Here is a 23,410-nt window from a genome sequence, read left to right as displayed (position 1 = left end):
AATTTGATCTGGCAGCTTGGAAAAAAAGACAGGTCAGATAATAGGTCATGAAAATTATTACATAAATCAAATATGCTTTATGGTGTATATAATTACTATGTCATGTCAGTTAAAAGACTACTTACTCTTTCTTTTAAACAGCACGGATGGATTTTTAACAACCAAGAGCTCTATAATTGCAAGGGCAGACCTCATAAAGACTCAAAATTCAGTTTCCAATATATTTTAATTAAATCCCAAGTCCAAAAAGTCTCCACAACAAAGCAGTTAGGAAGAATATTAGCTGGAAACATGAAACTCTATAACACTAATACCAGAGATGAACCTATACTGCTTTAATGGCTGAAGAACAGGCCTTTTTTAAGTTGCTTGAAACAGCTATGAAGTAAATCTCCCTAGAAGTTCATGTTGTTTAGAATCTCTGCCTCCAATTTCAGGATCATCTCTGATAAATATTAGTACTTTTTCTTAATTACCCATACATATACAAAATTGTAAGTGTTCACACAAAAGGAGCAAGAACCAGTAATCAAGAATACATGTAGCAGTCCATATAGTTGTGGGGGATTGGGTTGTAACACTATCAAAATTACTCTTTCTGAAGTTTCAAGAGATTTTTTTTTCCAGCATGTTCTGAAATACAAATGTCCTCAAGTCTCCCTCAACTCTGACTTATGTCTCAGATGATATCCAAATAATTTATGTATAGAAAAAAGTCCTTCCCACTGTGGATCTGTTAGGCTTCTTGCACGCTCTCTTTTCAAGAGGAAAGCACTAATCTTAGTTACCGTTTTAAAGCTATTATATATATTAAATAATTGTTTGAAATAATAAAATCAGAGTAAGAATTTTAACATAACATTCTTATGCTCAAGTCTTTTACAGATTCAGCTTTTCCTCGTTCTGATAACCTAAATATTTCAAGATGAATTCTAACTCTTGAGCAGTGTTCACAGTGCTTTCTACAGTATTTTGCTTACATCAAGCCACTGCATTCATATGTTTCTAGTTCCACTGTTTGTAAAATTAAAACAGAGATTCCTACTGTACCATTAATTGCTAATCTGACACTGAAACAGTGATTTCATTGTCATGGGTGACGAGATTGAGAATGTCTGTGTAACTCCACTCCCCTAACAGGGGAGGTGTACAGTAATAAGCTGTTAGTTCTTTAGGTAAAAAGACACGGATCTGTTGGATAAAGGCTTCATTCTCTGCCTGTAATCAGTAACTTGAGGGCCTTTTGTAGATTCTGCACAGCAGTGCTCACATCTTCATATTGCAAAGCACTGCCAGCATATTTGCAATATTTTTGAGCTCTGGCAAAGTCCTCTGGAGTCAAACGAACTTCCCCTGCAAAAACATAAGTATAATAAAAGTTACTATAAAATAAATCTGACTGAAGCTTCCTTTCACATGATTTCTGTGTTTTACTTACATTTGCGGCAATATTATGAAAACCAGTCTAATATTTGTGGTAATATTACAAAGACCAAGCTATAGTGTTTCTTCTGTTCATTTTTCTTTCCACTCATGTAATACTTAACTTCTTTGCTGCTGGCATTTGAAAAATACAAGAGCATCTTTCTAAACACCGGTATTTGTATGACCCAGTGCCTTTCAAAAGTAAGTCAATACCTTTGAGAAAGATCTGCTCTTCATCTAAGGCACCAAAGGAGAGCTTTTTCACAACAGTAAGTTAGCTGTAATCATATTACAACCAGCAAGAAACAAGGACAGTGGTTTTTGTCTTTACAATATAATTACTTTGCTCTCTTCTTCAGGAAGAATACATAGTTAGAAATTGTTCCTTCTCAACGGTAAGAACTTTTCAAAATATAGAAGCACTTCTTTCTGGCATGTTTTTGCATGTTTTATATTTCTGTTTTATCTAAGTAATGTTTATGTTTCCAATTTTATGTAAAATGACTGAAAACAAGATTGATCTCATTAAAGGTGTCCATTTTGGTAATACCAGGGAACACTAGTAGTCTCATAATATCGTATAAAACAATTAACTGTTATTTATTAATGAAAATATCTTCTTGACAGAAGTTGAAACTCTGGGAATTCTGTAATGCTCAGACACACGCATTCAGTCTTCTAGAAAGCATAGAAGGGATTTATGCCATAACTCGCTGAAGATTTAATACATGAATAACATCACTGATGTGTACATAAAATACAGCACTGTCATGTTACTGTCCTTCCTTCCAACCATAAATTCACTGAGAGTTTTAAGGCTAATCCCATGCCACTCCAATAACCTATGGGTAAATTATAAAACCTTTACTCATGTTCTTTCAGAATAACTTGTAAAAGACTTGATTTTTATCGACACAGATAAATAATAACATGCATTATTAAAGAATTATCTATTTAATTGGTTTCCCACACAGCATCGTATAAGCAATGAACACATTTCACAGATTAAGAAAAAATGCATTTTAAAATGCACCACTAATTTTATACACAATTGGTTAAACAAAGACACAGCTCTCTAAGTACAGCTTTCTAATTTTAAGCAAGGACAAGAATATACTTAAACTCTTTTTTTTATGGTACCATTTCACTTAGCTGGATTCCTTTCTTTCAAAATAAAAACTGTTAGCAATACTGTGAGAACGTTTACTAAAGAATCTCAACTCTTATCAGAAAACGTCTATTATATTTGCTTTTCCTTTCCCCAATCTTATTATTTAAGAACACCTTTTGAACAAATAAAACGGAAAACCTGGGAATATTAAAAACTAGACTGGTCTGTTGGTTTTCAAAACAACTCTACCCCAAGAAAGGTAAAGTGCTCTTAAGATTTATTTTAATTAAGATTTTAATTTTATACTTTTATTTAAAATATTTATTTAAAAAATATACTCTAGAAGTCTACCTATTTTCCCTTCAATAAATAAATAACCACAAAATAACTTGAATATAGAGACACATGACAACTTGGTGGGCTCATTATCATTACAATGTATATTAGTTTACTGCTGAATAAGTGAAACCACATTAAATCTCTTAAAATACATACAACACGTGAGTAAACACACATGAGGGAGTACGTAAACACAGGCACACAGTTAGGTTATTTTGTAACCTAAATAAAATCACAGACTAAAAGCAGCTGGGGTCAATCTGCGACCACGTTACTGAATATCTTTAAGAAATTAAAACAACCAAGTTCTCCTCAAAGTGGCTTTATGCTATGATGCCAAAAGAAACTACAAAATCATTCTTTAAAAACTGGCCAAGGCATCAGTCCAGTATTCAACTAATTTATTGGAAGGAAGCCTAAATTCACCAGTCTAATCTTATTTTTACAGTATGAGCTCTATTAATGCTTTGCTGGCATAAAGCCTTATTTATTATGAAATCTACTTTAGATGCTATTATGACATAACTTCAGGGGAAAGAAGTTCACAATTTTAAACTTATAAACCACAGTTTACACAGTAAGGGTGCTGATCTTTTGATGTGCTCAGTGGTTTCAACTACTACTGAACTCAGCACCTCACAATGGACAAGCAGAATAGAAATAAAACAGCTCAGTGTTCTTAGTTTTCAAAATGATGTGAAACTTAACTATAATGTCTGTACTTACATCAAAGATACAACCACAAAAGTTAGTAAGTGACTTCAACTTGCGTATTCTAAGAGTTAAGCAGCTTTGGAAAAAAGGAAAGCAGCCTTGCAGAGAAGGACCTGGGGGTCTTGGTGGACACAAATTTGTTTGTGAGCCAACAAAAAAAATCTGCCTTTGCAGCAAAGAAGGCTAGTAGCATTCTGGGCTGCATTAGAAGGAGTGTCACCAGCAGGAAGAGGGAGGCAATCCTTCTCCTTTATTCAGCATTAGTGAGGCCACACCTGGAGGACTGTCCCCAGTTCTTGGTTCCTCAGTATAAGAGAGAGACTGACATCCTGGACAGAGTCCAGTGAAGGGCTACAAAGCTGATTAAGGGACTGAAGGACCTCTCCTACAAGCCTGGACAAGAGAAGGCTCAGAGGGATCTTATCATTGTATATAAGTATCTGATGGGAGGGAATGAACATGAGGGAGTCAGGCTCTTTTCAGTGGTGCCTAGTGAGAGGAACAATGATGGTGGGCACAAACTGAAACACAGGAGGATCCTGTCTGAACATCAGGAAACACTTTACTGTGAGGGTGACCATTGCCCAGAGGGGTTGTGGAGTCTCCATTCTTGGAGAGATTCAAAACCTGTCTTCTGAATTAACAGTGACTTTTTTTCCTCAAACTTTTTGCTTCAGTGCTGCAAATTAAACCATGGGGAGTGTGCAGGGCAAGGGGATACATGAAGGACACGGTCCTGAGCAACCCATTTTACAGGACCCTTGCTTGAGCAGAGGGGTTGGACCAGATGACCTCCGGAGGTCCCTTCCAACCTCAACTATCCTATAATTCTGAGCTCTAAAAAAGCCCAACAACGTTGAGATGGGAAAAGTGTACTGTATTTATCCTGAAACAAGCCTGCTTCTGTGTTAATCTGAAATTATTAGTATAGTAGTTATATTTATTACTGAAATGTAACAGACATGTGGATTCCATAACCAATGTCAACAAACATGATCCTTCTAGTTTAAGAGGAATACAAAGTGAAAAATCAAAAGGTGATTTGAGTAGAGAGATGCTGAAAATCATGTTGGGAAAAACCCCAGTTTTATAATGAAAATAGTGTGTATTTTACATGATGTACCTGCTTCTCCTTGGTATCCTTTTCTATCCATGAGATGTTTTTCCTTTTTATGAATTTTCCCAAATACAAGGCAGCTGATTTAAGAACACTTTAATAATGCAACTCAGCGTATAAAAACAGCAATGGCAAAAGGTAACTGAAATTATTTTGAAACAAGATGCTCTTTTTTTCCCAGTAAAGCACTTCAGAGATTCAAAATAAAAATCCTCAAAGACCTCTTGTAAAGACCAAGAAAACATGTAAAATGTGAATTATTACTTCTACTTTATGCGTAGAAAATCAAACACTATTATACACTCAAACAGAATGGACAAATGGTTTCTCTATATTATGCCACCTACGGAAAGGAGCATATGGTAACGTAAGATTTTATAAAAACTCTGTATAGCACAATCATGAATGTGTTTAGTGTCAGAAAAATCTAGGGGTCATAAATTTTTTAGGCAAACTACACCAGAGAAGTGCATGCACTCATTATACAAAGTTGCTGTGTAGCTCTACATTCTGTTGTCAAAGACATTAACCAATGCTTAATTGTGTAAGCTTCGACACTTTCAAAAGTCAGTGTTAAACTCTGAAACCTGTTCCTATAGGACAAGACAATTATTGAAGGATTCGCGCTGACTAAAATCAAAAGAATACTGTTACTTTAACTTAATTTTCTTTTGATAAAATATTCCACTCATCTCCACCAAAAGTTTCCCTCCTGCCATACCATTAATCACATTGCTACTCCCATGTTATGGGAAGGAAAGAAAATATAAAATTTATTTTAAGAATGTACATTTGACCTTACTACCAGAAAGAGTCTTGCAGGAATATGTGGAATATCCTGTTTGGCTACGCCTATACTAGTACATTCAACAGTGCCAGGGAATGTGTCTCAGCCCTCAAACTTGACTGTCTACACTGTCAAACTGCTGGAACAGACTCCAGTATGGTTTTGGCCCATTCAAACTAGCGCTTTCCCAAACAATTCCTGGGCACGACTTGTGGTTAGAGCAGGCTAGAGACCATTCTATACTGGCAGCCTTCACAAACTACCTTGTTTAGAAGGTTTAAAAGTTTAACAGTATGGGATGTGAGTAGTTCTGTGCCAGGCATTCTCAGTGTCAAATATTTACAGGCATGATTAATTTATTAGTTTAGACATAGATATTGTGTTTAAATCGTGGAGCAAATTTACTTTGCACTGTGCTAGCTCTATGGATCTACTGGAGGGCAACACTGGCTCCTCCTTCCCGCCCAAAGGAAACTTTAGTTCCACAGGAATGGTGCATATCAAAATCTAACATCAATACACAGCCAGGATCTAGCCCAAACATATATATATTGCAATTAAAGAACTGGGGAGGACTCCTGGGTCCCACAGATTAGTATGTCTATTATGAGGTACAGGCATTTCTAAATCTACTTACATGCCAGGGACAAGGCTATTGTGGAACAGAACAGTTGGCCTAAAAAGGATTCCTCAGCAGGAGAATAATGGTATCTGCCATTACTCTTACACTTACAGCCAAAGAGAAGACGCTTTGGGTAATGACCAGGCATGCATGACAGGATGGCGACAGGCAAGGACAAACACTTCCCATTGCTCTCAAGCTCCTTAATTCTATGCATGCAAACAAAACTGTTACTGTATCTCTGCTGACTGACATATCCCGTATACCCTCTCAAACTCCTGCATAACTGACAGCATATTTTCTAAGCTTTCAGAACCAAGGATCTGTACGAGCTGTATAACCTCTGAGGGCGCACTTTTGCAAAACTGCCTCAGAAGAATGTAACACTTCAAGCTGTCACAAGACCCAAACTTGCAGTGACACAACAGACTGCAGAGGAGCAATGCAGGCATGCAAATACTCAGGTTAGATCAAGTTATTCATCTCTGTGCTTAGCAAGGGTCTTGATCTCTTAATTACAGCATAGTAGTTACCCTGTGTTTGAGAGAATTCATAGAATCTTAACCCATTCATTTCCTTTTTATTTGTATTTATGTACTTATTAAATCAAGTTATCACAGGTAAGTGGCTAGAGGGAATAATACTATATATACACTATATAGCATTATATATAGCACTAGAGGGAATAATACTATCCAGATATTGAATAATAGAACTTCTAAGACTTAATGAAGAATTAAGGTTTAAATTATTACATTTTTGACAACTACAATTAAACATTCAAACCAAGAAACAATGATGACTAAAATTTTCAGAGTCACAATCCAAAAACCTATTAGAATGACTGTCTAGAGCATCAAGATAAAAGCCTTGATTTAAATGGTACATCAAAATTACATAATTAGCAGTACCTTATAAATTATTTCATTTCATACGGTACAACTTATAATCAACAAGCACACATAACAATTATGCCGCAACAGAAAACACCACTGGAATACTGTGATTATTTAATCAAGTGAATAACTAACTTACATATTGACCTTGTAAAAGAAATTTTAAGTAAAGGGAATGTGTATTAATTACCAAAACTTAGCAAGGCCATTAGGAATATAGGCTTTGCTAAATATATCAGAATCTCATTTGAGAGGCAACAATATAAATAATAAAAAGCCTAACACAATGCTAGCTCATTCATTCAAAAAAGTTGTATAGACAACCATACACTGTAGCAAAGGTTTCAGAAACTACTAAACTCTTAGCAACACAATGTTTAGATGACGTTCATTCTCTTCAAAATTTCTGAACTAGTAGCATTCAGATAATTATTACATTGTTTCTTGGTCTTCTTCCTCCAATGCAGGGGAGACACACAGGACACAGCATGTCAATGTATACACAATACAAATACCACCACCTTACCTGCAGACTGAGCACTGTAAAGGGAAGGATCAACTAGAGGAATATTTTGAGGAGCAGGCTGAATGGTGTTACTTGTCACTCCTGCAAATCAATGCAAAAAATTGGACTTGAGTTGTTTCTATTTATAGACTTTAAAAGCAAGCAGACAAAATAAGGAAACAAAACAGATAAACCTAATGACTCAATGAATTTTAAATTAAGCAGCTGACAGATTTCCAAATCTGAAAGTTTGTAACAGATAATTTTAAAACCCTCACTTCAGACTGTGGATCTTTTATAAAATAATACAGAAGAATTCACAGGCTGTCATTCATTTTATCAGTACAATATTTAACAGAAATTTAATTTCAAGCATTAAAAAAAAAAAAGAAAATACTAGTCCAAAATACACTGGTTACCCTAGAGTACTGAGGAAAATCTGCTAAAGAAGAGAAGGAGTAAACTTTTATAAGTTTATAAATTCTACCTTTTAAGTTCAGAGTGTGCCTCCATTATTGTATTTTTAAAGCCCTATGCCTGCCATCTCACACACGATCTCCTTCCTAATTACTTAAAAAAAACAGCTGGTGAGAATAAAAAAGCTAGCTAGATTTAAAAGGGAAATGGTGACACTAGAAGAAGAAACAGCACTTTATGCTGTGAAGCATTCTTGTGTCTGTGCTCACATTTAAGACATTCTAATCTGCATTGATTCAAAACTATATTTTCGCAGTATGTCCAGAACATACCAGACTAACATGAGGTTATTTCTACAACATCTGCTATGTAGGAAGATGGTATAATCACTTTTCTAAGTTATCTGTTATATCATGGAATGACTGATGGGGTTAAAACTATGTAATGCAAAGAATTCATGTATTCCAACAAGGTACATGATCCGTAATTTTCAGATCTGGTAAAAACAAAGACCTAAACATTTACTCAGGCCAAATGTAAAAACAACACTCTCCATATCCTAGAGCCAAAAAACTCCATCTATCTGAAGGATTTCCCTTTGATAAAGCTGAAAAAAAGAGCATCCTGAACTTTTCATAGGGTGAAGCACTTTTGAAATGAGAAAATTTAAGAAAAGGAGCAGCTGTGTGACAAAAACGTATCGTATGTTCTGTAATATAAAAATGTATCTGAACAATCATATGATCATCAGGATTGAAATCAAGAACTTTAATTTTTTTTAGTCTTATTAAACATCATTATAAAAAGGTAACATGAGGTGAAAAAGTTGTATTCACAAATCATTGAATACAGCTTTTTTTTTTTTTTTTTTTAATTAAATACAGCAATGGGGAAGAACTTTGCATTTTTAAGAACTTGGTTTTGGTCCAAAAATGACACAGTATAAGAAGGCAGCTGTAGGAGCCAGGATGTTTAGCAGTAGGGACAAAATTTCCATTAATAATATTGTTTAAGGTCAATAACACTAAAGTACTTGCATGGGAAAAGAAGCATAAATCAAATATAAATGAAAGCATGAACAGTACATCAGGCATGATTGTTACAGTGTTGTTCTAACAGTTTCAACATTATGTTAGATATCTTCCCACATAAAGAACAGCAGTCTATCTGCGCAGGGAAAGCTAAATATAAAATGAAGTAATATAATTTCATCTAGCAAGTGAAAGATTCAAATGGTGCTTTGCAGTACAGATGTTGCAATGCACGATTCTAGAGAAGAAAACATCATTCTGCCTGCAGGAACACTGACTCTTTCAGTCCATATCCCTCTCCTGGCAAAGTGCTCCAAAAATGAATTATTTATTTTAAAAATCATAAAAAGAAAAAATATTTCTGATTGCATTTTTACGGTAATTTATGAAGTTGCTTTGGCCACAGAATAGATCTATATTGTTTTACTTTATATGTAATGGAAAGAGGGCTAGAATTCACCTCTCAATAAAGGTATGATTTTTTTGTGTGTGATTCGGACGTACCTGTGTTATGAGGTACTTCAGCTGGAGTGTTGGCTGGTGCATGGGCACCTGGTGGTATATGTATGCCAGTGTAATTACTAGTTGGTATGTTGTTAGCTTCATATGTAGATGATGATGTTGGTTGAGTTGTTCCGCTAGGGAGAGAAGATGACCCTGCTTCTTCTCTTTCAACATCTGCTAAGATGACACAAAACAGGAATTACTGCAACTCTTCTGTACAAACACTGGAAAACTTAGCCTTTCTTTTAAAACCTTTCAAATTTTTGTTCTAGGAAAACTGCCACCGCATTGTGACATAAAACATTTATCAATCCAAACCACCTATGGTTGATTTCGCGAAGTGAAAAAGCAACATTACACAGGATGAAGATCTAGAAACTCAAACGCTTCTCCATAAATAGAAAGACCATCTCATTACCGGTCTGAATATAAGCAATTTGTCTCATTAGTAGAATCCCTTCTGCTTCCATCTACTGCATTCACAGTAGTTGAACAAGATACTACAAACATGTAGTAATCTATGTTTTAACATATACGTGAACCAGAATATGGAAAACTGTATTTGTCTTACAAACTCTTCGTAAAGAGTGCCAATCCTTTCACACTATATCATTTAAACAATCCATAAATAAAAAAAAAAAAAAAAAAGAGGAACTTTGGGGAAGTAATACCAAACAGAAAAACCAAAATGCAGCTTAGCTGAGCCATAACTGTATCCACAACAGTTAAAGTACATAATGCACTATAAGAATAAAGAAGTTCAATATAACCCATAGCACGTACAAAGAACATATATATTATTTTTCATTCTAGTCATGGTCTTAAAGTTCTGGTCTAGTTTACTCAATGTTGCTTTGAAGGCTAATGGTCCAATTTTATTATGCTAATGACTTAGTTAATTTGGAATATGGTTGATTTCTACTCCTTAACTTAAATTCAGTTCAATTTAAAAAAAAATAATTTTCTTTTAGTGTGTATGTGTTCACCTGTATCTATACGTCAGCTGGAACAGGCATAGTTTTGGGAATAGCTTTGTTAACAGCCAGTTTGTGAAAGGGAGCAAAATGAATACGCGAACACAGAATTTGTATGTGTCTAGAGCTGGCAAGAGACATTTCTTCTTTATGGAATTCCCACTGATCTTCAACTACACAATACTATGTGTTACACAAACATCTCTACAGCTTAATAATTAAACAGTCTACTATTACAAATATCAGAATTTTTTTCCCATGCACGGTCCTCTTCCTCTCAGAAAGAGCTCAGGTACTACCTTTACTAAAAATGACTAAACACCTTCTAATTCACAGTACTATTTACTACAATAAAAGCCTATAATCCAGAGTAAAATAAACGGTATTGTCATTAGGACATTTTTACTGAACTTTAATAAATACACAGTTAAAGAATATATTTTTGTTTTACATTGGAAAGTTGTAGTTTGCTTCCACTCAAAACATCCAAGTACTAATAAACAAATTCACAAGCACCCCAAATCCACAGTCTAATACCTTGAATCTTTATTCAAGGTAAAAAGCAAAGAAACCTAGAAGCAAAGTTCTGTCACAAGTGTCACGCATTGCTAGCAAAATTTAATATAAAAACACAAAACATAGTAAAATTTTTGTATATTACTTTTGTGAAAGTGACTTTCACTTGCTGCAACCAGTTAATTCAGGTTGCAGTTTTGTGAAGCAATTTCTGACATGCAAACAAACATCTGGCAGATTTCTGGTAGGCAAAGGATATCTTAAGGTGCCAGATTTTTCCTTTGCTGTGCTTTTTGCTATAATTCATACTGCAATATCATGTGACCACATACATGGAAATAAAATTAAATGCATTAAAACTGGAAAAAAAAAAGGTGCGATTCAAAAGTAAACACTGGATATGCTACCTTTTAAATAGTAACGTAATGACAGGAACAAGACTGGTGTTAACTAAAAAAAAAATATTTTAAAACAGTTTCAGAAAATAAAACTTAGTTTAACAAAATCCCAGACACAAAATCCCAGCTTAACAAAATCCCAACATAAGATTGATTAAATAGTTAAGCACAACACTCATCGTGTTGTCTGATGGTAAGTCTGCACATGTTTACTTGTAATACTGGTATCAATTATTTATACCTTGGTCAAATTGTAGCCACAAAGTTGGATTTTCCACACCGGGTGTCTGCCTGAAGCTAGTATTCTGGGAAAGCTGTTGTAAAAATTACCAAGCCACTTTTGAGAATGTAGAAGTGGAAAAAAATATGTTTTCACTGTACTTAGTATCTCAATTAAGAGAAATTTCCTGTAAATTCTTGCCCAGACTTAAACTGTTAATGCATTTATTCCTCTATTCTGTTCCCTGCAGCTTCCTGTTGCCCTTACCTGGCTTTTCAGTCCCTTTTTGATTTCTCTTTCTCTGCACCAAGACTTCATTCCCCGTATCTACAACCCCTTGTCCAGTACCTGTGTCTGTCTTGCACCACCTCCCAATCTTCTTTTCAGGATATTCCTACTTTCAGCCTCAGACGTCCTCACTACATAGTTTACGGTCTCTAGTCACTCCTGTAGAAGTGTACTGCTGTAGGCAACTAGCCATGGAGGACATGAACTCAAATAGTTAAAGTCTGTCAATGTTATAAACAAAAAAAAGCAATTAAAAAAAAGCCTGCTAGAAGTGCTGACCACTCAGAATAACAGTGCCTGTAAGAGGCAAATTCACAGAAGGGGATATACTTTTTAATCAGGTATATGTATCAAGAGATCAAGCTCAATTATTTGATTTGCTTATTATGCAATCAGCAAATGTTAAACTGTATTAAACATAAAAGTAGCTTTGTTTAAATTAACTCTTTTTAGGTGTTTAATGTGTTCAAATACCACCACTAAAGTATTGTAACTATTCTTTCTGCAAAGCAAATATTTAAAATATTCTTTATCAAAGATTAAAGTGTTAGAACCATTTTGAGATATGCGCTTGCACTGTTTTAACAGTAGAGCTAAACAGAAGGTTTTCAGGCTGCTGGAAAAGAACATTTAACTCTAACTGTTTTTAGGTTCTGTGGTTAGAACATCCGTAACATTATTTTAAAACAAATATTTTCCAGGGAACAGGAATGAACACTAGGAAAATTAGAGAATTAATTTATCATAAGGCAGTAATAACCTAGAATTTAAAGTTCCTCGCAATTTGCCCAAGGATGCTGAAATACTAGGCTGCAAAACAGTGACACAACTGTTTCACATCCAGTTTCAGCTTCAGCTGAGTTTCTTGTCTTGGAACTTCATCAGCCTTTGCACTTGGATCCCAGCATAATGCTTTTTTTTTTTTTTCCTCAGAGCTACATTATACCAAGACTATCTACTTGTTTTGGTTTTCTAATTATTATCTACTTATTGAAGGTAAGACTTTGTGGATTAAGGCCAATACCCCTGCCACACAACCAACAGTCCAAACATACTTTCGTATTTCATAGAGGATTCTCAAGGCTTAATGGCACTGTAAGGAAGCACTGATTACAACCTAACTTCAGCAGCCCAGGGCACTAAACTGGAGTCCACACTCCTCCAGTTCTCTGGATTCCTATTTTTAAGAAGTCCAGAGAATTAAGAAGGTAATATTTTTGCCATAGTTTTAATTTAAAAATATTTCATTTTCCTCATTCTGCTGCACTGTTTTTCTCTAACTGGAGATGTTGCTAAAAGATGCAAAATGCAATACTCCATTGAAACACCACTTTCCCCTCATCCCAACATTGTGGAACGGACTTAAAAATCCATCAACTCTTCACACACTGTTCTTTCTCTTAGTTGGGACTAAACAGGTTTCCTGGAATTCTGCAATATAAATGTAGAATACATATCATATATTGCAATGAAAGTGGTGATATTTAATGTATTTTACTATGGCTATACTGTCACTATTTCGGAACTTTTTCATACTTGAAATTACATTTTAATTTTTTTTCCATTAGGATAAAATCTTGTTGGATGACCTAGGGCTACTGCTAAGTGACCTTTATGTGTACTCTAGGACTTGTATTCCAATTGCATTAATAAATCAAGTATGTCATTTTCAGGTTTCCACAGTGGCATCCTGAGAAAAGCGTCCATAAATCCAACAGCAGAACTGCATAAAACATGCCTATGTTACTGTAAAAGCATTTCCAAGAGCTACAGTACAGTTTTTAAGAATCACAAAGAAAATAAAACTTTGGAAAAAAATGGTAATTTGTCAAGCTACAAAGACCTAGTTTCACTCTGTTTAAACAGACTTTTTCCACTTGCAAGGGGAGAAAGGAAGAAAATGAGCAAGTAGAAAGGAATGGGGACGGTCCAGCCGTACGTTCAAACAATGTTGCTTTTCTTCTTATGATGCACAAAGCAAGAATTGACACTTTTTTAAACTGTTTTTTTCCAATAAAAATTAATTGCATAGAATTTTTGTATTTGTTGGGTAAAGCACTATGGACACCTACACTAAGGAGTTAATTTCAAAAAAGAAATGCCAGGAAGTATTTTTATTTCACTGCCCAAAAAATAAAAACGTGTGAGAAATTCTCTTACTACATAGAATCATAGAATAGTTTGGGGTGGAAGGAACCTTTGAAGGTCATCTAGTCTGACTCCCCCACAATGAGCAGGGACTTATTCCACTAAATCAAGTTGCTCAGAACATGAAATACTATTAAACAAATAACAGAAAACTGCCAAATTATAGATATTGCAGGCTCCCTATAAATAAGGATGTTAAAATTTTGCCTCACTCAGCATTTGCGTCCCTTTTAATTTGGACGTAGGCCAAACATATTCATACTACCACTTATAATGGCCCGCGATGAATAGTAACGGCTTGAGTAAATCCTGTATTCTACTCCACTCCTACAACAGTTTATTTTGCAGCCTTGAGCAAGTCAGCCACCTTTGCCTCCACATTAATAAAACGAAGAGCCTATTTGTTGCTGCTAAGGAACAACTGTTTCTACATGAGCTGCATACACCGATTTTTAGCAAAAGCTTTGTAATCTTTGCTTAGAAATTCTATTTATACAATTGCTCAAAATTCATAATTAATTTCAGATAATCAGGTGAGCTTTGTAAACATTACCACTCGACGAGCCAGACCACTAAAGAATACTCATTTAAAGCTAGAAATATTTAATTGGGTTATTCATTATGTTCACTGTAACAAAAGACTTTACCCACATGTTGTCTTCTCCATTAAATTATCAAACTGGTATAATTTGACTTACAAAGACGTGGCAATGTTTGCAGCTGGAATTGATTGTAAATCTCTCTTGCTGCAACTGCACCAGCAGTTAAGAAAATTGCCTTGAAAAAGATAATATGTTGAAAAAGAAATTAGTTTGCTAATGCTTCGCTTCAAATATAGCTGTGCCTAAGATAGCCATTCCAGTATTTAAGTCTGTAGGCCATCTTTATGTAAGGAAAGCATAACAACAAGAACAAATTGGTAGCTTGGAAATCAAACTGTATCATACTCATTATTTGTTCACAAATATTTTAATTTACTTATTTTGTAGTGTTTCTAGAGTCTTAACAGCCAAACAGTATTTTATCTGGAAACCGCAAAGAAATTATAATTGGCACCCAGGCTTTGAGACACTTTTGTTTACTTTTAACAAAATAAAGGCTAACAATAAACGGAGATAAATGTTTGGTACACATTCTCATTAAAAAAAAATGGTGACAATGTATTTTATACTTAAAAAAAACCCAACAAACAACAACCCAAACAACTGTAATAGGGCCCAGGAGATAAAATGATAAGAGATAACATTGTGGAGAGCCACTTTTCACACTTTTAGGGCTAAATTTGAACCTCAGAAGCACTCTTATCTGTCCCCCTCCCCTTTCCACCTGTTGATTCTCTTTTCCATGTACCACTGAATGACTTATTTTTTTTTAAGAATCGTTAAAAGGCCGAAGGATCCCTTGCAGGGTACCTGGTCCAATTCCTCACTCACAGCAGCATTAACATAGATCATGCTGCTCTTGGTATGAAATGGTTGAGGTTGGAAGAGACCTCTTGAGATGATCTAGTTCAACTCTCCGTTCCAGCAGGGATCAGCTAGAGCCAGTTGCCTAGGACTGTGTCCAGTCGGATTTTGAATATTTCCAACGATGAAGATTCCATAAACTCTCTTGAACTCTTTTTTTTTCAATAACTGACCACGTTCATGACAAATATTTTTTCCTGATAATTAATTCACATTTTCCTTGTTGCAAACTGTGTTCATTGCCTGTTGTCTTATCACTATGCACGTTCAGGAAGATTCTGTCTTAGATCTCTACATTCTCCCACCATGTATATTTTAAGACAGCAATAAGAATTCTCTTTAGACCCACTTAACTTCACCTTGTATGCCATGTTCTCTAGTTCACATTTGGAAGACAACAGCAAACTCTCATACTTCAGGCAATATACTACTTTCTAACAAAGATGGGCCTGGAAGGAGTGACTAAGACTGCCTGTTTTCGACTTCCTTATACTTTGCCCACTGTCTGATAAAGGTGGCAAGCTAGACAGTTTTTATTCATGTTACTTTGTCACTTTTTAGCTTCTGCTGTACATTTGTCTTCTGCTATAAATTAAGCTAGTGGCTGCCAAGCAGAATAGGACGCTATACCTTACTGAAAGGACCACCAGTTTAATACTTCTGTAAATAGTTATGCCCATCCTCCTGTTTCTTCACAGATGAACAGGGAAGAAGCTTCAAAATATGAGACTGGATGATTAAGACTGAGAAACAAAAGATAAAGCAGTTTTCTGACGTTTTGACATGTTTAAAATAAAACTAATGTGCAGCAAATGACAAGCCTACTCATAACATATTTGAAATTACAGGTTTAGACTTCAAAATTTCCACTGCAGACCCATGTACAGAGCCCAAACATAAATTAATGGAAACAAACAAACAAATACTTGTATGTGTGCACGTGTGTGTGCGCGCACATCTGCATGCATGTGCATGTAAATATATGGACAGAATCATAGAATCATAGAATGGTTAGGGTTGGAAGGGACCTTCAAAGGTCATCTAGTCCAACCCCCCTGCAAGGAGCAGGGACATCCCCAACTAGATCAGGTTGCTCAGAGCCTCGTCCAACCTGGCCTTGAACATTTCCAGGGATGCGGCTTCCACCACCTCTCTGGGCAACTTGTTCCAGTGTTCTACAACTCGCATTGTAAAAAATTTTTTCCCAATATCCAATCTAAATCTACCTGCCTCTATTTTAAAACCATTACCCCTCATCCTATCACAACAGGCCCTACTGAACAGCCCCTCCCCATCTTTCTTGTAGGCCCCCTTGAGACGTGGAAGATCGCTACCAGGTCTCCTCGGAGCCTCCTCTTCTCCAGGCTGAACAGCCCCAACTCTCTCAGCCTGTCCTCATAGGAAAGGTGCTCCAGCCCTCTTATCATCTTCATGGCCCTCCTCTGGAACTTCTCCAACTGGTCCATGTCCTTCCTGTGTTGGGGGCTCCAGAACTGGACACAGTACTCCAGGTGGGATCTCACCAGGGCAGAGTAGAGCGGGAGAATCACCTCCCTCGACCTGCTGGCCATGCTCCTCTTGATGCAGCCCAGGATGTGGTTGGCCTTCTGGGCTGCAAGGGCGCACTCCCGGCTCATGTTAAGCTTCTCATCCACCAGCACTCCCAAGTCCTTCTCCTCAGGGCTGCTCTCAATCCATTCTCTGCCCAGCCTGTATTTGTGCCTGGGATTGCCATGACCCAGGTGCAGGACCTTGCACTTGGCCTGGTTGAACTTCATGAGGTTGGCACGGGCCCACCTCTCCAGCCTGTCAAGGTCCCTCTGGATGGCATCCCTCCCTTCCAGCGTGTCGACAGCACCACACAGCTTGGTGTCATCGGCGAACTTGCTGAGGGTGCACTCTATCCCACTGTCCATGTCGCCCACAAAGATGTTGAACAGGGCCGGGCCCAGCACAGACCCCTGAGGGACACCACTCGTGACCAGTCTCCACTTGGACATTGAGCCGTTTACCACCACTCTCTGAGTGCGGCCATCCAGCCAACTCCTTATCCACCGAGTGGTCCGTCCATCAAACCCATGTCTCTCTAGTTTAGAGAGAAGGATGTCATGCGGGACAGTGTCAAAAGCTTTGCACAAGCCCAGGTAGATGATATCCGTTGCTTGTCCCTTGTCCACCAATGCCGTCACCCCGTCATAGAAGGCCACCAAATTGGTCAGGCACAATCTGCCCTTGGTGAAGCCACGTTGGCTGTCACCAACCACCTCCTTGCTCTCCATGTGCCTTAGCATGGTTTCCAGGAGAATCTGCTCCATGACCTTGCCAGGCACAGAGGTGAGGCTGACCAGCCTGTAGTTGCCCGGGTCTTCCTTACTCCCCTTTTTAAAAATGGGTTTATGTTCCCTCTCTTCCAGTCATCGGGGACCTCACCAGACTACCAATTTCTCAAATATGTTGATCATAAAAGTTTATGTAGCCACCTCAACAACTACTTCCTAAGAAGTTAGATTTATATCTTTTGTATTGTAGACTTGTTTATTGATTCCTTTTATTAGGAAAAATTGTATTACTAAATTCAAGCTTAAGTTAAGATATAAATGAGCATAACCTAAGTGACATTTATTCAACCCACAAAGTCAGAGGAAAGTTTCAAACCATTTAATGTTCTTAGTTGTTTCATTAGGTATGTGAAGAATTATACATAGAGGTTATTGTCATTGTGCAGAATTAGTCTGATTTAATTTACATAATAAAAATATCCATTCCAAAGACATCCTATTCCCGTAAGAGATTCACATATAAAATTTGTATTTCAACCTCCTGTGCTGACTGGGGAGGAAAACAAAGAAGTCCCTTATTAATGAAACTGCTATCAAAAGCCACTGGTGAAATACAGAAAGAATTAAACATTCATAAAGCATTAAGCATAGAAAAATGGCAAACAATGGAAAAGTAAATGGATTAAAATATTTTGAAAGTTAATTAACAATTATATACCATTTTAATTTTGATATATTTCAGAAATGCCTATTTTTTGCATGTATTTTGCTTTTATCAATAACTGAAAAGCATGGTCAATATATACAAAGAACAGCAGTTTAACAAAAAAAGTTTTGGAAGTGATTTCATTCTCACATGTATCTGTGAAGCCTCTGGATCTATACCTTAGAAATAGGTTCACATTATAAAGTTTAGAAATAATATGGCAGCTCTGTTTTGATCGTTTAGTTATTTTTAGTAAAAATACACATAATGACATAAGAGAACGAAGCTTAGAATAGGTTAGGATGTGATCAATGTGCTCTTGTAAGACAGAGTCTGCTTAGTATGTGTTCTGTTACTTCAGAGAGAGGCTAACTTGCATGCTCACAGTGGTGGTATCTGTCTTAAAAAAGCTCTAAATGAGAAAGGTTTGGATGCCCCTAACACTTCTTACTGAAGAGCTAAGATTTTTAGATTAGTAGCAGAGCTTAGACAGGTCTGAATGCATTAAATAGAAGACAGTAAAAGTTACAGTTTGGGAGGTTTTAAATAACCTGTTATGATAAACATTCATTTTAGTACGCGGGTGGTGCTGGAAATTGGCACTTTTTATCTAACCATTAAGGAGGTAACTTCAAGGAATCCTGTATAGGAAAGTCAAGTAGACAGAAGAACACAAAGAGTAACTAAAAATACAAGGAAAACGGGGATGAGTGAGAAAGTGGCAGGAAATCCTATCTAAAAAGAGTAAGCCATAAACTTAGTTTGAAAGACACCTTATTACATGGGGAGGAAGGGGTCGTCTCACAATCAGGTGTTTGCTTTGAAGCTGAATTCACCTATGATCAATCCATTTTCGACTCCTATTTAACTTCTGAGAGAGGATAAACTGACAAAAGTACCAGAATTTTACAGAATAGATTTAAAAGGACTGTGGAGAGTGCTAAAGAAATGCGTGGTTCTGGCCCAAAGGTAACAATGCTTTTATTCTTAGAGAGCAGCTGTATTCAAAATAATAATCTCCACCACAGAGGAAAGGAAAAAAATTATTATATAAGTCAGTCAAATAGTTAGGTCCAATAAAAATAACAGTAGGAGAAGCAGAACAGAAAAAGTAAAAGGTGGCCCCTCGTGAATGGAACATTAAACAAGGAAGCAGTGCTTCCTGTGGGGTGCTCCCTGAAGAACTGTGCATGCCACCATTTCAGTCTTGCCTTAGCCCTCTGCTCTTTTAAAAAGAAAAGGGAAACACCTACCGAAGCTCTCTCCTTCCATTCCAATAGGCCCAGGCTGAGGAGTCTCTCCGTTCTTCAAGCAGTTATGAATGTACGCTGCCTTCCACCTGGCGTACTTCCTGTGCTGGGCATTCTGGGGAAGGCAAAAGGCTAGCCATTTTAACCACGCACTTCTGTAAATTCATGCATTTAAAACAGAAATACAAGCAAGTTTTCCACCCTGAGATTATAAACTAAATCACTTTCTCTGCTATGATTTGACACCCCTTTAAAATAATTAACACATGTAAAATGAATTGATGAATGAAAAAAAAAAAAATAATAGCTCTAAGAGGATCTCAGCATGAAAGGAAAATGTAGAGATCTTCAATTAGTGCAGCAGGTCAGGAAAAGGAAATAAATTATAGCAGGGCCATCTAGTGTGAAAGACTGAGCACTGTGTAGTAATTACTGACGTGAAATAATACAGAAAACTTCCTATCTCCATAAACTTAGATGACTATTTACTTTAGATTTAAATATCTGAAACTTAAAAAGATACTCCTGCTGATCAAGAGTATAAATTCTTTTATACTTACATTATTTTAAATTCTAAAAATTTATTTATGAGCATGAAAACAGAAAGGCTGCTAGGTCCGTAGATGCAGACTAATGTAGTGTGTGTGTGATATTCTGAGACATACAATATTTTAATTTAATATCTTCACAACATAGCTAAAAATCAGATGAAGGACTTAGCAATACACAAACTACCTGTCGAGCAATGGATTATGATGATAACAACTTTAAACAAACTGCTAATGACATGCTTAATAGTTTAGTTATTTAAAAAAATTAATACTTCTCAAATAAATTAATTACTTGTATTGACAGTCAATAATTTTTTGCCAGCTATCATCTTCTGAAATAGTGTCAATACGAAGCAATAGCAGTGAGAAGCAAATCTGCTGTTTGCCTTTCTGATTTCATTTCCATGGTAACAGTCTGAAATTGAAAATATATGGTAGTCACTTCAGTATTTAAAAAAAGCAACATTTTTAACTATTTTCTGTTCCTGGGAAAAAGGAATTGAGGAAAAGCATTTCATTTGGGTTTTCAAAGATTCTTCTTTTCACAAAGCATGAGTGATTGAAATAAACGTCAGAATCAACTATTTTGAGATTTTCAATTTTATTTCTTAAAATATACTTTACTGTTCTTAGGTATGACTTCAATATGCCAAAACATGAAATTAAGATTGTCCACTTTATATCTTCTAAAACTGTTAAAATAGGGGTTTTTTTAATCCAGGAAGAGTTCTCAATTGTTATGAGAAATCTCGAACTGATTATGCAAACCAACTACTTTGTCAAAAGTTGTAGGAGAAATAACTAGATTCGACAGTTATGAGGTAATACATTTCAAGGAACAAGGCTGAATATAAAGATATGGGAAATACGGAAGGATGAGTGGAATAGTTTGGCCAAGCGAACAATGCAGGTTGATAGTGTGTTTCACACTGACATCATCACCTCCAAGGTACTGGTGAACTCAAACTTCCACAGTAATAATCACAAGTAAAGTGGTTTGGAAACTGAGGTAGACAGAATAATCTCTCTTTAAAAGTCCTGACTGAAATTACATTTAAAGTTTTCAAGAATTTATAAACTGAAATTCCAAATTGTACTTCACAAAGTCTATTGCACAGTCATCTAGAATAGGGTAGAGAGAGACAGTATAATGGATATCTCCAGCTTACTCGTCTAAGTGTGGAAGCCTATAATCATAGAATCACAGAATAGTTTGAGTTGGAAGGGACCTTCAAAGGTCATCTAGTTCAACCCCCCTGCAAGGAGCAGGGACATCATAATACCAAAGCATGTGGAAAAAAAACCCAAAACATTTGTAGATTACCTGTGTGGTTTTAGGTGTCCTGAGACATATTCAGCACTTCCTGATTTTGTCTCAGATTATTTAGCACTGTTGCTGTTTCTCACTTGTTTTTCCAGGTATTTCAGCTTTCCTTTAACAATCTTTGAAACTGATCTTCATGAGACAGTAGCAGCTTTCTCTATTTCTTTCTTCTTTGCCAGAAGTTATCAACTATACCATTACATTTTAAAAACGAGCTTCTCATTCAGTTAATTTAGCAAGGAAATCTCACATTTAATTTTCAGAACAAGGAATACATTTTTAAGAGTACCTGCTCCTCTACATCTGAGATAAATTCTTCTGTGGGGCATAAATAACAGACAGCAGCTGATCATGCACCCAATAGAAAAGTTTGTTTTAAAACAGACCAAGAGATTTGTCTGATGTGCCTTAATAAGAGTAATCGTGATCTTTTTCAGCCAATTCAGGTATACTTATTTGATTTAAAAAATACCTGCCATGAAGACACTGTGGTAGTTACTTTAGTAGATAATTTTTTAAATTAAAACATTCATGTTCTAATGGCCAGAGAGCGAGTAATTTTTTATGAAGTAAATTCATATTCTTCCAACTTAACTTATCACCTTTTAAAAGTGCTGTTTGCTGCAAAACAAAAAAATATTTATTCTAACTAAAATTGTACACAATTCCACCTCAATTACTATCACTAAAGTTCTTGCTTGCAGAGTGAAAAAAGTGAAGGTGGAAAACGCCAGGAACCTTGCATAATTTCTCCCATTGCTCAATGTGATGCCATGTGTACCTCAGTAATAATCAGACTTTGAATTTCTAACTGATACGTAGCTCAGGAAGCATCTTCTAACAAAAAGTTATCTAATCTTTCACATATAATTTATTTGAAATACTTAGCGCAATTCCTTCCAACTTACTAATATGTATTTGACTACACAATTAGAAACTATGTTCTTTGAAGTTCATATTCACAAATTATAAAAACAACTTCACTGAACCAGTAACTTGCACCTGTGCTAGGAAAAGCAATCAGATAATACACTGACATCCCTAACACTTACCTCTTCAGAGAGCTCCCCAAACACTGTTAGAACGTCTATCAGGAGACTTGCAGTATAAAAGGACTTTATCATGTTTCTGTAAAAAAGAAAACATTACACTAACTTGGTAACGTTAGTCTCTCAGGATCACATTTTACAAGCTGGCACTTTAGATCATACTGACTTATTTCAAGCCAATCATCACTATTTCTTTTTAATCTGATGTTACAGAACTTACTTCACAATGTTTAAATTTAACAATATATTGACTAGTCTCCTATGACCACTATGCAGAAATTTTTCAGTATTTTTTAAAGCTAGTCATGTGTTCTGCACTTGGTTTCTAGTTTGTAATGTTCAATATAGGACATAGGACATGCTATATTATCTTTGAAAAAGCCTAGCAAAGTCACCAACATGCTGTAGTAATTGATATGAATCAAACCACATAATGTATCATAACAAGTATTTCAATATCACTGGTTAGTAGAAACTCTGATTTGCTTCATGTCAAGCTCAATATTAGCCTGGAGTTTTAGAAGGCTTGCCAGTAGATGAGTAATCTCTTAAAGACGACATGAAGGAGGCTACCAGTTAATGTGTGAAGTTAGAGACATACAAGTAGTAACAAATTGAGTTTTCTAAAAGAGAAATGAATGCATTAAAGTCTAGTTCTTGTTTCCAGTCAAATTTAAGAGAGCTTAGATACTTCCTTCCAATATCTTAATTCAGTGTCGTGGTTTTATTTAGTGAGGGTGTGGTCTAAGGTGGTAGCTTCTGTAGGAAACTGC

The 23,410-nt window shown here is 36.0% G+C and overlaps 1 protein-coding gene across 2 annotated transcripts in view; it reads right to left on the bottom strand.

The window, feature by feature from the left end:
- Positions 1–207: 207 nt before the first annotated feature.
- Positions 208–23,410, bottom strand: part of VTA1 (vesicle trafficking 1) — a 42,648-nt gene continuing 19,445 nt past the window's right edge. The window contains exons 4-8 of one of the 2 annotated variants that reach the window (XM_086744089.1): positions 22,641–22,716; positions 19,717–19,828; positions 9,469–9,645; positions 7,538–7,618; positions 208–1,353 (exon numbers count right to left, since the gene is read on the bottom strand). In XM_086744089.1, coding sequence (XP_086600215.1) covers positions 1,208–1,353; positions 7,538–7,618; positions 9,469–9,645; positions 19,717–19,828; positions 22,641–22,716 — 592 coding nt within the window. In that variant the 3' untranslated portion in view covers positions 208–1,207. The remainder of the gene's footprint in view (positions 1,354–7,537; positions 7,619–9,468; positions 9,646–19,716; positions 19,829–22,640; positions 22,717–23,410) is intronic. The other variant, XM_086744090.1, reaches the window with a different exon arrangement.

The sequence above is a fragment of the Chlamydotis macqueenii genome, chromosome 3 (assembly GCF_036417535.1).
Source record: "Chlamydotis macqueenii isolate bChlMac1 chromosome 3, bChlMac1.mat, whole genome shotgun sequence".
Taxonomy (NCBI): Eukaryota; Metazoa; Chordata; class Aves; order Otidiformes; family Otididae; genus Chlamydotis; species Chlamydotis macqueenii.
The sequence above is the reverse complement of the archived record's forward strand: the minus strand, read 5'-3'. Positions and strand labels throughout refer to the sequence as shown.